This window comes from Balaenoptera physalus (genome assembly GCF_965194825.1).
Source record: "Balaenoptera physalus genome assembly, chromosome: 4".
NCBI lineage: Eukaryota > Metazoa > Chordata > Mammalia > Artiodactyla > Balaenopteridae > Balaenoptera > Balaenoptera physalus.
This window is the reverse complement of record NC_138891.1, coordinates 28,302,583-28,318,524: the sequence shown is the minus strand read 5'-3', so window position 1 is coordinate 28,318,524 and position 15,942 is coordinate 28,302,583. Positions and strand designations below refer to the sequence as shown.

The following is a 15,942-nucleotide window of genomic DNA, read 5'->3' as shown; positions in this document are numbered from 1 at the left end:
TAGAGATATGATTGGAGTGGGTATAGTGGGATTTAGGAGGCTATTGTGGAAACCTGGGCTAGTGATGATTGTGATTTGAGTTACCTTGCTTGGAGATGGAGAGAAATGAAAAGATTTGAGAAGGTGTATCTGCAGTTACTTGCTAAATTATTTTAGTGCACAGTTTAAATTGAACTGTTTTTACATAGATTTTTTCCCCCATTACAGTTGCCTCCACCCCTTATCTGTGGCAGATAAATTCCAAGACCCCCAGTGGATGCCTGAAACTGTGGATAGTACCGAATCCTATATATACTCTGTTTTTTCCTATACATACATATCTATGATAAAGTTTAATTTACAGATCAGACACAGTAAGAGATTAACAACAATAACTAATAATAAAATAGACAGTTATAACAATATACTGTAATGAAAGTTATGTGAATGTGGTCTCTCTCAAAATATCTTATTGTATAAAGTTAATGCCTTTTTATCTTAATTAAGCACTTACCATGCACTGTGGCCATGACTTTTACAGTTTGAGGCAAGACAGCAAATCTAGCATGAATTTCTTTTTCTTTCTTCACAGTTTCACAGATAGATTTGTTGCTAGCGTAGATCTTAGCAACCTCAGCATATGCTTTCCTTTTCCTTATTAAATCAAGAACATTCACCTTTTCATTTAAAGGAAGCTCTTTACAGCTTTCTTTGGCTTTTTTGAATTACCAGCATCACTACTCAATAATGGTGCTTTGGGGCCATTATTAAGTAAAATAAGGGTGACATGGACACAAGCAGTGTGATACTGTGACAGTGGATCTGATAACTGAGATGGCTACTAAGTGACTAATGGACAGGATACACTGGACAGAGCGATGATTCACATCCCAGGCAGGACAGAACGGGATGGCAAGTGATTTTACCATGCTACTCAGAATGGTGTGCAATTTAAACAACTTATAAGTTATTTATTTTTGGAATTTTCCATTTAATATTTTCAGACCATGATTGACCCTGTGGGTAACAGAAACCTTGGGTAAGGGGACAGTATTGTACTAGCATCATAAAATCTTGAGAGTTGGAAGAGATATGTGGTTCTTGAATGAATAACTCTGGTAGAGAAAAAGATTGAGTTGCATAACTTGCTGAGATTTGCACATCAACTCCCTTTCACATTTATCTGTTAAGTGGAAATAATAAGATACTGTCATTAGACATATGTATGGACTTAAGTGTATCATCCACTTTACATATATTAACTCATTAATTCTCACAGCAAGCCTATCAGGTGCTATTATTACACACATAGATGAGAAACAGATGAGACACAGAGTTTAAGTAACTGACCAATTTCAAACAAGTAATAAATGGTAGGTCTGAAACTGGAACCCAAGTAGTTTGTTGTCAGATCCCTATGGCCAACCACAATGGCAAACTATGACCCTTAGGCCAAATCTGGCCCATGGCTGTTCTTGTACAGCCAGCCAAAAAACTAAGGATTATTTTTTTTTAATTTTAAAAAAGTTTTAAGGAAGAAAAAAGGAGAATCGTGACAGAGATTGTATGTAGACCACAAAGCCTAAAATATTTACTATGTGGCCTTTTACAGTGAAAGTTTGCTGGCCCCTATGCTAACCATTCCTAAGAAAATGCGTTCCTTGAATAGAAAGTTGAGCACCACTGATCCTTACAGATGAAGGGCACGTCTTTCATAAAATGAGTTATTACAGAGTAAGAACAGTATATCCTCAGAGCTCCTTCTGTGGTAGAATTATTTTTCTTGATTTTTGCAAATTTAAAATTAAGACTGGGAAAGTTTCTTGGGAAGTAGGAGAATTATCCCTCTGAGTGAGATCAAAGGCAGCTGGGCTGGCGCTGAGTTACTGAATGTAATGCCTGTTATTAAGACAATGAATTTCAGCTGGATTTATGGGCTGATTTTTTTTTTTTTTTTTTTTTTTTTTTTTTTTTTTTTTTAATAGCATTTTGTAGATAGGATATATTAGCCAAAAAACTTCCTGTTTTAAAGCCATGATTTGTTTTTGGAAAGAAAAATTAGATCAGCTCTAAAAATTGATGAATTCTGGTATTATGTCAACAACTATTTGGAGAAAAAAAAAAAAAAAAGACTAACTAACAATGCCATTTTTCCTCCCCAGAGCTGTAAGTTCATTAGTAAGAAAGAACATAGTGGGGTGTTTTTTGTTTTTTTGCCTTTCTAAATAAAAAAGATTTAGATTTTTGGAGAAATTCTGTTATTCATCTAAATTTTCATGGGGGCTAAATATTAAGCCACTTAACAAATATTTATTAAACCTTACTATGGTGCTAGGTATTTTTTTTTTTTTAATTTTATTTATTTATTTATTTATGGCTGTGTTGGGTCTTTGTTTCTGTGCGAGGGCTTTCTTCTAGTTGTGACAGGCGGGGGCCACTCTTCATCGCAGTGTGTGGGCCTTTCACTATCGCGGCCTCTCTTGTTGCGGAGCACAGGCTCCAGAGACGCAGGCTCAGTAATTGTGGCTCACGGGCCCAGTTGCTCCACGGCATGTGGGATCTTCCCAGACCAGGGCTCGAACCTGTGTCCCCTGCGTTGGCAGGCAGATTCTCAACCACTGCGCCACCAGGGAAGCCCCGGTGCTAGGTATTTTGAGGGACTTTGTAAATATGATTACAGAAGGTTTCTTTTTTTTTTTTGGCTATGATGTGATTTTCATTTGATAAATGGTTGTTCTAATAGACCACACTCTATAGATGCCTTACATGTTTCTTGCTCATGCAAACTGTATTAACTGTTTTCTAAGAGTCAGGCAGTGGCTCTAGAGTTTACGTTTGGTCACAGTTGGGCTTCCATTTATCTTTTCTTTGACACCATCTTAGACTGGTTTTGGTAGTGGTTGATGGGTACCCATTATTCAAGCCCATTTCTTCAATCATCTCACTTGATCCTTTTGGTTGTTGTGGGTGGATTGGGTACTAATTATAGTTGTTTAAATTATAATATTGTCTAGTTAGAAAATTTCTTCTGTCTATTCTGTTTTTCCTTTTACTTAGATGATTCAGATTGTTGAAAAGAGTTTTATACTGAGTATTTTTCTGATTGGAACATTAGGGATTGTGCATAAAGTTGAACTCTCTCTTTTTTTAATTGTAGGGATTTCCAAACATATATAAATGGAACCCACTTTTAATAGTCAGCATACGTGGGCAGTCTTATTTACTCTTTATCGTCTTCCTCCATTGTCTCCCATCTACCCCTAATAATTTTAAAACAAATCACAAACACTACTTCCTTTCATTGAGTAAATACTTTATTATTTGTCTCTAAATTATAAGAACTCTTTAAAAAATATCAATGCCATTAGCATGCTAAAACATTAGCAATAATTCTGTAATATTGACAAATACAAGTTAGTGTTCAGATTTTCCTAATTTTCTCATAAATACCCTCTTACAGTTGACTTTTCAGATCAGGACCCAAATAAAGGCCATGATGTATGTTTGGTTGAATTGTCTCAATTCTGGTGATATGCTATAATAGTTTCCCTTTCCTTTTTTCTCTTTTGCCATTGATTCTGTAGATCAGTTGTCTTCTGTCCTTATATTTCTGATAAATTTGTGGTATAAATTTTAGTGGAATCTAAAGTATGTGTCAACTGTAGGTTAAATTTTTTGACACGCATACTTCATAGATGGTGAACAAGTTGGACTGTTGAACTGGTTGGCAAGAACTTGTGAGTGGTGCACGTCAGCACTTTCTTCTTTTACTTCCCCCAGTTGAGTAAGATTTATTTCTCATCACAGTCACCATAGTGAACAGCAGGTAAGAAGAAACAAAAGTTTCTACGTAATGTTGTTGAACAGGCCTGCCTTTGACAGAATTACTTATTTATTACTTGGTTTTGCTTTTTTGTAATTAGCAACAGTACTGAAGCAACAGGAGTCCTTATTTGGCATAGGCTTGCCAGACACCGTCAGACTACATATTTTTAGGTTTGCCTTCTGAGTCATTAGATTCCATAACATTTCTGTCTACCCAAGGGTCTGGCCAACGTTACTTTTCTTTTTTTTTTTGAACGTCTTTATTGGAGTATACTTGCTTTACAATGGTGTGTTAGTTTGTGCTGTATAACAAAGTGAATCAGCTATATGTATACATATATTCCCATTACTTTTCCTATTAAGGATGATAAAATCCTTGCTGTTAATTTTGTACTGGAAATTATAAGTATAAAAATCTGTCCAGGCAAAATCTATAAACTTTTTTTGTGTAGAAAAAGTTAAGAAAGAAAGCTATCTTTAGTCATTTTATTACGCAGAAAAGAGACTTCAAAAGTATTCCTTTTACTCTTATGAAATAAAATCTTGTATTGCCTATTTCAAAATTTATTGTAAATGATAAATAGGTCAAGTTTTCTTAATTGATTAAGCCCTGTTTGAAACTTTACAAATGAAATTTTGTTTTTTAAAGAATAGTTAATTGAAAAAGTACTCTTAAAATATATTTGCTTTAGCCCTGACAGCTTTAATGAAAATGACTTTTATTTTTCCTTAAATATCTATTTCTCATAATGGTGAAAGTTATGTGAGAAATACATATTTCTAGAAGAATATCTAAGAATGTTAATATTTATTTTCATGAAAATGTTTTCCTTTTTTTGGTTGACTTGTTTGAATTTCTTTCTTTATGTGTCTTACACTTATGTGTATTTTGTTTAAAGTATTTTCAAAATTTGATGATTACCTTGGGTCATATGAAATTGTTTTTAATTGATTCCTATAATACATTAATGCTATATATTTCATTTTCAATGATTGTCTACTGTTTAAGGGATACTTAACACTGTCTGACTTTTTTCTTATTGGTAACAATCAAGTGAGAGTCAGATGATATAACTCCGTGCCTAGAATGTTAAAAAGATGTTAATTTTGTTTTCTTAGTCCTTTGGTCCTCCTATATCCTAAGGTTAAAAAAAAATGCCCTGGCTGCTAACCTTTGGCATTTTCTGATGCACTTGTTTCTTTTATGCATTTTTCCAACATGTCTTTTCCCGATAACCATTGTCCTTAATAGCTTCTACAGGTATTTTGAAATGACTCCTTAAATCTATCTGCTTCTACTAAGAAGAGGTGTTTTGTTAGATTGAAAATAATAATTCATTATAAAATGGTGACTCAAAGCTGTATTTACCAGGGCAGTGCTGATTTTAGTTCCTTTTATTCTTTAAAGAAAAAACAAAGCACTGAAGGTGGTGTAAATGTGGATTTTATAGACTTCCCATATACAAAAATTCATTGATAGGAGGAAAAAATTAAGATTCTCTTTCTAAATATTTGTTCCCAATTCATCATAATTTATTTAAAAAAATTAGGATCAGTCTCACGATTGGATCTCTTCTTTTTGTACATGTGCTTTGAGGAATATAATGTGCTTTTGGACTCACTGATGTGTGTAATAAATCAGTGATGACTTATAGGTGACAGTGAACCTTGTTGATTAGATAACATTTAGGAGAGTTTGTCTTTACAGATAAAAACTTTGTGCATTTTATGGAAGTGTTTCTCTTAGTGTTGAAATCCTCTGTTGAGGGCTTGTTTTACCTTAAAAATAAATGCACTTTTTTACCATTAAAATAATTCATTATTTGGCAGTCTGTCGTTTGGCAGTAATATAAACAATTTTAATTGCCTAGTTTTTCAACAGCTCTTTGTTTCGCCTCATGTAGATGAACAAACCAGAACATTCCCATAGGTTTAATGAGGTCTCTAATCACTGCAGTGATCTGTAAAGTGTGAGGAGTTAGCCTCTTGGTAAACTGTCTTATGTTATTCCCCCTGTCTTTGCAGATAAATTATTAGTCATAACTGTAGCAACAAAAGAAAGTGATGGATTCCATCGATTTATGCAGTCAGCCAAATACTTCAATTATACTGTGAAGGTATGGTATCTCTTTTAATTCATGGAGATGTTAGAATATGTGCCGGAAGTACATTTTTCATAACAACAACAATAACAACCACAACATGATCTGTAATCCCCAGAAGGATGATGAAGTTGGGTTACATAATGGTGTCAGTTTACCTATAATTGGTTGTTTTAAAGATACTTTTTGGCCTTATTAATACTCTGCCACTCAGACAATAATTTCTTAATATTTGCTAATGCTTTGTGTAAACATGTTCTGTAAAACAACAGAAAAATATATTTATACTTATATTTCTTTTGGGGGATCATGTACAGGTACAACATAATAAGATTTGACAGTAATTTTTTTCACTTACTTTGAAGAATTTTTTTCTGTAATGGGTTTGTCTGCCCTGAGAATTGGAAACATTACTGTGAAGGAGATACCTTTTCTGTTCCAGTATTGAGAGGTGCTTTTCCTGTTTTTTTTTTTGTTTGTTTCAGAGGAATTTAATAACATTATAAAAGTATAAAAGGGTTTTAGAAGACTTATCTCCAGGGAAATAGCTCACTGATAAATGATCAGAGGAAACCTGGGGTATTTGGTAGGACTAGTAAACTGAGCTGTGAAAGGCCTGCCTTTAAAAAACAAACAAACAAAAAAACTTATTTATTTTCTAATAGAAATTAGGCTATGTCATCCAGGTCTTTTTCACATGCAGAGGAGAATAGGGAAATATCCCAGGTAGGAAAACAAATAAACTTAGTACATTTATAAAACAAAACAGCAAAACAAAAAAAAAAGGGAGAGAAAAATTGCTTTTTTGCCTAGGGAAGAACTGAGCTGTTTTAGAATGTAATGCACAAAAAAGGTAATATTTGCTACCTAGCCACTGGAAGACTAGGTACAGATGTTATTAATATAGAATAACTATTAAAGAGGCTAACTTTGCTAGAAAAGAGATGTAGATGTTTAATGTAGGATAAATGAGAAATATGTTAGAGAAGTTCGTTACAAGGGAAATATTGTAGTATGCATTGATAGGGGGCAATATGAAAGAAAAATCAGGGTAAAATAATGCTGAAATCCAATGAGGGGCATCTCAAGGGGAGAGTGTGGAATATTTTTTACATGTGAGGCACTGTGTTAGGACCTTCATATATGGTATGCTGTTGATTCGTTGTATAAACCATGTAAGGTAGGTATTACTTTACGTATTAGTGAGGAAAACTTGCTCCAGGGTATGCACCTGTAAGGCGTCAAATGTTGGACCCCAGCCCCGTTTGACTCTCTGGAGTTTTTGATCCTCCTGCTGTCTTTCCATTGTGAAGTGCAGTGGTTCTCAAAGTGTGGACCCAGGCCACCAGCCTCAGCATCATCTGGGAAATAGGAATGAGGATTCTTAGGCGCACCCTCACTTACCGAATCGCAGACCCTGGGAGAAGGGACCAGCAGTCTGTGTTTTAACGAACCCTCCACGTGATTCTGATGCATACCAAAGTTTGACACACGGATGCTGTGGATAGAAAACAGAGACTAGAGCTTAATCAACACAGTGCTGCACAGAGTAGGCGCTCAGAAGCACTTAGGTCTGGTATGACTGCAATATTGGAGAAGTCCAGAAGGGTTGTAGAACAGAAGTGTAACAAATCTTAGGGCCAGAGGAGGTCACTTAGGGCAAAAACAAATAATTCTATTAAACTAGCCCCCTTATGAATCCAGATGCCTGCCACAGTTTGAGTTAACATTTATCCCTTCAGTATAAGTAGTGGTGAAGTGCTCACTAGAGATTTGAGGCTGGGAACCCCACGAGCTCTTGTATTTGGCTCAATGTTAAGTAAATTTGGAACTAATAATATTTATTTTCTAAATTAGTTTGATCTTTTTCTTTTGTATTTATTCTTAATTTCATTCCCCCTGAATTTCACAAATCTTTTAGTAGATCCTTATTTGGGGAACTTCAGACTTTGTTTTGGTGAAACTAAGATACAAGGCGTGTGTGTATGGTGGAAGGGGGCATAGAACTGCTTCCTGCTCCCTCACAGCCAGGTGAGTCAGCAGGCATATGATTCAGGAGGCAGCTGCTGAGGCTAAGCAAACAAGAGCCGAGAACGGCTGCAGACTTAGCTCTGAGTAATTGTGCTTAGGCGATTTCTTGTATTGATAAATTATTAAACTTTTGAGGGTAACCTAAGCTTAAGATTTTTAAGGTAAAGAAGGTGACATTTGACTTGATGCCCTCTGTGTTTCCCTGGACAACCCATTTGGTTTCAGCAGGAAAATCGCTTAAGGGCCCCGGCCAGGAATCACTGAGTTTCCAGGGCTCCCAACGTTCATCAGACAGATTTCCTGCCAGATTGAAAAGTGTTATGGAAAGTTTTTTCATTTTCTTTTTCATTTCAGTCTCAATAAAGAGAAATAGGATGTGAGACATAATTTCTGGGGCTTCCCCCACCAACCCCCAGCTTCCTTGGATTAGACTTCACTTTTGAAATGGTAAAATTAGGAATGGCATTTTACAGGGTAAATACTATTGAAGAATTATGACCTAACCTAGGCATCAAATTTTTTTCTGTTTAGCATCATGACTTAGTGTAACATTTAAAGAGTGATACTGTGTTATACTGTACAAGTTGCTGGTGACTTCCAGTTTTTATAATCCTATCATAATCTGAGTTTTGCCCAGGGATGAAATGTTGATTTCATTTATAGGTCCTTGGTCAAGGAAAGGAGTGGAGAGGTGGTGATGGAATTAATACTATTGGAGGGGGCCAAAAAGTGAGATTGATGAAAGAAGTCATGGAACATTATGCCAGTCAAGAGGATCTGGTTGTCTTGTTTACTGAATGGTAAGAGAAAGAACCTGTGGCTTTCTGAGTCTGTATTAAATTATTTTAAAAGAGTTGAAATTCATATTTGTAGATTATATATTAAATTATTTTATTCACATGGGATCATTGTTTTAAAAAGTAGATTTTACTCGCAGTTATAAAACCATGGTCTGACGTAGTTATGTAATATGATCAAATTTGATGAGTTACCATAAACACCAATGGGAAAACAGGGCATGAGCTAAAATTTTTGTGAAATTCATGTTTTAATCCTCACTTGAGATGGAATAAAGATCATATTGAATTTTTCTATTGAGAGAGCACCTCAATGGATTCTGGTTGTCTGGGAGAAAATACATCATGTAAGTTATAAGTGAGAAATAAAAAAGCCTATGTTTAATAATAAAGAAAAACCTTTCTCATGTGTAAATATCTTTTCTTCTACTAAATTTGGAGTGTTCACTGTGTTTCCATCTTCTTCTCACATGTTTTTAATAATGTCAAGTTGTCATGAGCCATTATTGGTTGCCACCTTCTTTCTTCCATTTTCTCTACATTCTTTTTTTTTTTAAACTTTTTTTTTTGGCCATGCGGAGTGTGGGATCTTACTTCCCTGACCAGGGATTGAACCCACGTCCCTTGCATTGGAAGCGTGGAGTCTTAACCACTGGACCGCCAGGGAAGTCCCTCTTCATTCCTTTTTATTTTTATTTTTTGGTCATTGGTCATCATTTTAAATCCCTTTGCATTTTCCTCTTTAACTTAGGAAAGTTATTTTATATCTCTCCCTCAATTTGAAAATCCAAAACCACAGATTATTACAGAAGAAAGTAAGAACAATGCTTTTATGCAAATGTTAAATAAAGGCAGAAATTTTGAAATGAAATGGACATACTGAAGTCCTGGTGCCATCAACACTTACAGGTTTTGAAAGGGTCCATATACTTGCATCTTTAGAATTTCTCTACTGTCTCCTGGGAAAAAATAAAGTTCTGCTTATAGTTATTTATTCTTGCAACATGAGATGTGGTATATAGATGGTGTTAGCTTGTGTACTGAGAATTTTTCTACAGAATCTATTATTATATATTTTTTTACCCTTAGAAAAAAGAGCAGGAAGTTGATAATAAACGGTTTAGATTAAATATTGAGTATGTTTGGGTTAAAATTACCATGGATTTTAAACAACCATTTTGGTCAGCTTGAACTTGCCACACCTATGTTTTGACTTTGACTTTGGGGCAAATTCTCCTTGTAGAAGTTACCACATATGAGCCAGTAATAGTTTTGGATTTCCAAACCTCTTTCTGCATTTTAGGAAGAACTCCTTTTCCTCTCCCTTTTCTCTCCTATCAGGCTGCCCCTCCCCACTATCCCCCATCTGAGATTTAGGCTTGGAAGAAACTAGATTAATAAGGGGCCAATTTGTTTCTAATAAGAAAAGGGACACTGTGAGATATCTGAAGACTGCTTGAGGTTGCATTTGTTTATTTAGATGATACTTTAAGATCCAGTGTGACAGAAAAGGCAACAATAAAATTTTAATGGAAGGTCCAGTGTGTGCCAGACACTGTTAGTATTTGGGATTTATCAGTGAACCAAAGATAAAATTTCTTGACAACTCCCTCTCTGAGAACGGCCAGCTAACCGAAAACATGCAGGCCCAACTCAGCCAAGCCCTTGTCTAGGAAGAAGCATTAACATTTTCTCTTGTCATTCCCACCTGCCTTATCTGTCCTACTGGAGGAACCTAGGGATAATGAATAAGTAACCAAGATAAAGAAGGATGGACAACTGGTGCCACTTTAGAGCTCATTTCTCTTCTTTTTTTTTTTTTTTAAAAAAAGTACTGTGTACAAGTGATCAATACAGTAGAAATTGTGGGTAATCCAAGATCTGGGAGAAATGAATTAGACTGTAAATTATTTGAAATAGGAAAACCATTTTGCAACAATATTGCTAATCTCCTAATTAAGCTTACCTCTGGTTAAGGCTACAGTTCAGAATTTATTATAATTTTAATATATCAAACAAATTCCTACTTATATGATTTTTTTAAAGGACAGTTTAACTGTACTAATTAGTTTTATGGAAGCATAGGTTACTACTATATGAAAAAAATACCAAGATTTATGTACTTAATAGTTTAAATAGTATTTAAAAAAAAAACCAGCTTTGTTGAGGTAGAAGTTATATACTGTGACACACTTATTTTAAGTGAAAAATTCAATAATTTTTATTAAATTTACAGAGTCATGCAGTTATCTTCACTATTCCATTTTAGAACATTTCCAGTAACCCACAGTGATTCCTGTGCTCATTTAGATAGGCTTTTGTGAATTTGAAAGCAATCTTATAATATCGTTTCCATGGGATTATGTGTTCTAAACTGACTTTTGGATGAACGTTTAAAATTAGAGACTGGGTGTTTATAAATATACTCTGTAAGTTAAGATTTATCATGTTTATTTCAGATAAAAATAAATATTTTGCAAGGGTTTGGGTTCTACTTAAAACAAAATGAAAACTGAAGCTCTCCATATGAGAAAGTACCACAGACTTTTTTTCAAGTTATTTCATACTGCAGTGTGTGTGCGCGCACGTGCGCGTGCATGTGTGTTTTATTGCAATTAAAAAAGTTTGTAAAGTTGACAATCTCCCTTTGATTAGAACAACCACTAGTAAATATAATGGATTTAATGACTTTAATGGACAAAGCGTGATGAGTTCTTTTGAAATAGGCTCATAAAGATTTTGGGGACAAATATTGTAACATGATAGCTGAAAATTCCCTATGGATTAAAATTATAATGATTTTATAATTCACCTTGGTCAAGGTAGCTGAACATTTTGAATTTATAATAAGGCACTTTGCATTACTTTTAGAATTACCTAGTAAAACATGTATTTCTTTTAGTCTAGTCACATTGAAGACATATGGTCAGACCTAGTTATTATTACATAGTGGGCAGTTTTTTATGTTTTTTTTTTAAGGATAATATGTAGGCCAATATGTAACGAAAGGTGTTTTAAGTTATTGTGAGTAAATTCGATACATACTGAATATTCCCACAAACTTGTTCTGTGCTGGGTACAGTAAAACATAAACCAGCAGAGTCCAGACCTTGAAGTAAGTATGTTGTAGAATACTTTTGAGTATCAGATAAATAATAAAAACTTTGGTCATTTGTTTTATTCATTTTCTTTTAGGCTAAAGAAAATTCTTTAGAATAAAAGTAGTTAGAAATACAGTTGGTGTAATTATTTGAGTTTGAATTTGGATGGAGCAGAAATTTATATTTTTTTGGTGACACTGAATGTAACACCATTAAACAGAATACAGATGTGCTTTGTTTTGAAAGACTCCCAATATATGAAATAATTGAAAGACGTATTTGGTGGTGGTTCTTGGCCTCACCAAAAGGAGTATTTCCTCTCTGAAAATACCTACCCAAGGATTTTGATATATAGCAACTCCCCAGTTCATTAAAGTATTTGTTTAAAGATGACTAGCTCTATGACTTTGAGGTAAGATAAGGGAATTGACTTTGCAATTTATAGGCTCTTGCTAACTAATGATAGCAGTAAGGTAGACTGAATTAAAAAAAAACTAGAATGGTAGTCAATGTCACAATATAAAAATAAAGTTGATATTGAATTAAAATGAATATAAAGTAAAGCTGATATTATAGTAGTTTTCTAGGTGGCTGTGTTCTGGGAGATTGATCCAGCAAACACTGGTTGAAAATTGAGGGATAGTCTTAGTTACAGAAATCTTTGCTGTTAGTGTATATGCCTCATCTCACTTTGATTGTATATTGCTAGCTTTTTGTTCATGTTGAATTGTAATTGTTTTTATGCTTCAGACAGTGAAGCTTAGAGCTGTACCTGATTTACATATTGTCGGGTAAATAGCAAGGAATCAATAAATACTGGGTAACAGTATATTGCATTAAAAGACGGAGAAACATCTTGCAAGAGGCAGAAATATGATGGATGTTTTGAAACTATTTTTAAAGATTTTTTTCTTCATTCATTTGGAGAAATAAAGTGACTTAAAGGCAGGAAAGCATCCATATTTTCTAAATCCCAAAGATAGAAATTACGTTAAAAATTGATTTTTGATTAGAAACAATGAAAATGCTGCTGCTGCTGCTTTTGATCTTTCCCGTGTCAACCAGTGTTTGTTTCTTTTAACTTCTAATTAAGTATTAGAAGTGACATCAGTGAGCATATTTTTCACTTTGCATTCAGAATACATGTCTTGAGCAGAAGCTTTGATCCAGGTATTGAACTTAACACTATAGAAAAAGAGATGGACACAGATCCCACCCTCAAGGAATTCTCGTATTATACTAATTCTGCAAACAAAACTGAACCAACCTAATTTAGAAGAAAAATGTGTGTCTTCAAAAAATACTTGAATGTTGGCATAATCTCTTTAGAATCATTTACCTTTAGAAAATTGTGAAAGATTATGTTTTATTTGATCATTTTGCTAATTGTTTGTGAAAGTATTTTTATGATTTTGTTGCTATTAAGAAGTATAATTTATATGTATTAATTCTACAGGGGACCAGATCCTATCTTATTTTATTCTATGAAATAAACATTTTATACCTCTCATAATTTAGGTTACATTCCCAATATGCCTACATTTTGTATTGTCTTACATAGTTTATACAGAAGGCAGAGTGAAGATTTTCTAAAAGCAAAGCTTTTTAAGAATGATGGCTAAAATTTTAACTAACTATGTGGCAGATTTATTTGATGGGCTTCTTTTTGGCAGTGAGGACAGTTTAAGTGTGCAGAGACAAATAACCTAGTCATTAGTGATGGACAACATTTCATTAGTATGAAGGAAAGCCAAAACACATCAGTTTTCAGTTTCTATACTGCTTTTTAATTTTCTCCCTTTTTTTTGAAGGAAAGGTTGAAATCTTTAGCTGACACTTAGACATATGCAGTGCCTTCAGGCTCCTCCATGATAGTGTGAAGTATGATTAGGAATTATGTAGGAAATGAGTGACATTTTTTCAAATTGTTCAAATATTCTTATCAGTGTTTACTGAGTATATTAGTGGGTATGTTGAAATAAGGAAGAAGCAGATTGTATACAAAAGAAACATTGGTTGTTTATATATATCTAGATAAATGGTACTAATTTGTCTACTTTCTGTGTGTGTATGTATATATTTATATAATTTTCCCCCCAAACCAGATTATCTACTCCTTGAATCTTGGTTTTTTTTGAGTAAACATATATTAAACATCTGTTATTGTGTAAAATATGGTGCTAGCTGCTGTGGCTGGATCAGGGAGGTGACTGGGACAGAAATTTTGCCCTCTGGATACATTTTTCTATCCGTACGTTTGTATACGTTGTATCCGGCATGCTGTAGCTACATCCTAATAAGTGCTGGGGATTAAAAAAAAGCTTCTTGATTTCTTCATTGATTCAATGAACGTTTATTGTGCACCAAATAGTTACCAGATTTGAAAGTTCTAGTGTTGCAGAGATAAGTTTAACTATCATTTAAAATTAGAGGGAGATTTTCATCTCACCATTTATTTTATGATAAAGAGACGGATCCAGAAACACCAAGTGATAATGACAGGTAGCTAGCAGCTCGAGCAGTCTGAGGTCTTTGCCACGTTCTCTCCTTGGCTGCCCTCTCCGCTAGTGTTACTCCAGCACAAGGCTACTCTCAGGAAACTGTCTGGAGAGAATGACCCTCCACCTAGCCAGTGTCCTCATTTGACTCCTACCTCTGCCCAGCCTCAGTAAAAATTCTATATTCAGAAAATGAAATTGTATACCATTTGGAGGAAAACTCCCCCAAGTAATAGTTTTTAAAATAGAACCCACTTTATCCGAACTAATTAATTCCTTCAAAATTTCTACAATAAATTTAATCATTTCCATTGTGATTTCATTGTAATCTATTCTGCAAGTTCAGTTGGGTGGACATTTTCAACTGCTTTTTCCTTTAGGTGGGGGGGGGTGGGGAGAGTGGTTGCATAATATTGGTTTGTGGCATTAATTAGCTATGAAAATATAGATATGTGTTTAAGGTGAAGACATGAAGGACCTAGAGTCTGTCATACAGAGGGAAGTAAGTCAGAAAGAGAAAAACAAATACCGTAGGCTAACACATATATATGGAATCTAAAAAAAAAAGGTTCTGAAGAACCTAGGGGCAGGACAGGAGTAAAGATGCAGATGTAGAGAATGGACTTGAGGACACGGGGAGGGGAAGGGTAAGCTGGGACGAAGTGAGAGAGTGGCATGGACATAGATACACTACCAAATGTAAAATAGATAGCTAGTGGGAAGCAGCTGCATAGCACAGGGAGATCAGCTCGGTGCTTTGTGACCACCTAGAGGGGTGGGATAGGGAGGGTGGGAGGGAGACACAAGAAGGAGGAGATATGGGGATATATGTATATGTATAACTGATTCACTTTGTTACAAAGCAGAAACTAACACACCATTGAAAAGCAATTATACTCCAATAAAGATGTATAAAAAAAAATAAAGACAGAATTATCAGGTGTGTTGCTACTTGCTTGCTTCAGTTTCATTAGCTTTTAAGCTTTTAAACACTAGCTGCTAATAGTTTGGGTGATTATAACTTTTGGCTTAAGTTTATATCAGTGGGGAGGAACAAATAAATAAGATTAGGGAACACTTCTGTTGCTTTCTTCTCTGGCTCCCCAGTAGGGGGAACATACAGACGAATAAAGTCATGGATCTGAAGGAAGACCATGCAGTCTAGTATAAGCAGGCAATCCCAGCATGAAGAGTAGAAGATAAAACATTCTGTGAAAAAGGAGAGGAAAAGAGCGGTGGAGGTTAAGAGGAAGGAAACGATCTTTTACATTTATGCTGCTCAAGTAGAGGTTTGTAGAGGAGGTGACCTTTGAAATGGGCCTTGAGGGTGAGTGGTTTGGACATGATTGGCAAAAGACGTGCTAAGCAGACGAAACGTCATGATTAAAGATATGGAGGACAGATCAAATAATTCAGTGTGACTTCAGAACAGGTTATTTAATGGAACGTTATTAGTGTGAGGCTGATTCATTTAGATTTTATTTTACAGGCCAGGGTTTGGTAAACTATGGACTGGCCCAGGCTCTTTTCTGTAAATAGTTTTATTGGAGCACAGCTATGCTCAATTATTTGCATATTGCCTATGGCTGCTTTGTACCACAATGGCAGA

General features: G+C 34.8%; 1 protein-coding gene across 2 annotated transcripts in view; it reads left to right on the top strand.

Moving 5' to 3' along the window:
• The window catches only part of PLOD2 (procollagen-lysine,2-oxoglutarate 5-dioxygenase 2), a 107,368-nt gene that overhangs the window by 35,064 nt on the left and 56,362 nt on the right, over positions 1-15,942 (top strand). For both annotated transcript variants that reach the window (XM_082461216.1, XM_082461215.1), the window contains exons 2-3: positions 5,830-5,921; positions 8,601-8,737. In XM_082461216.1, coding sequence (XP_082317342.1) covers positions 5,830-5,921; positions 8,601-8,737 — 229 coding nt within the window. The remainder of the gene's footprint in view (positions 1-5,829; positions 5,922-8,600; positions 8,738-15,942) is intronic.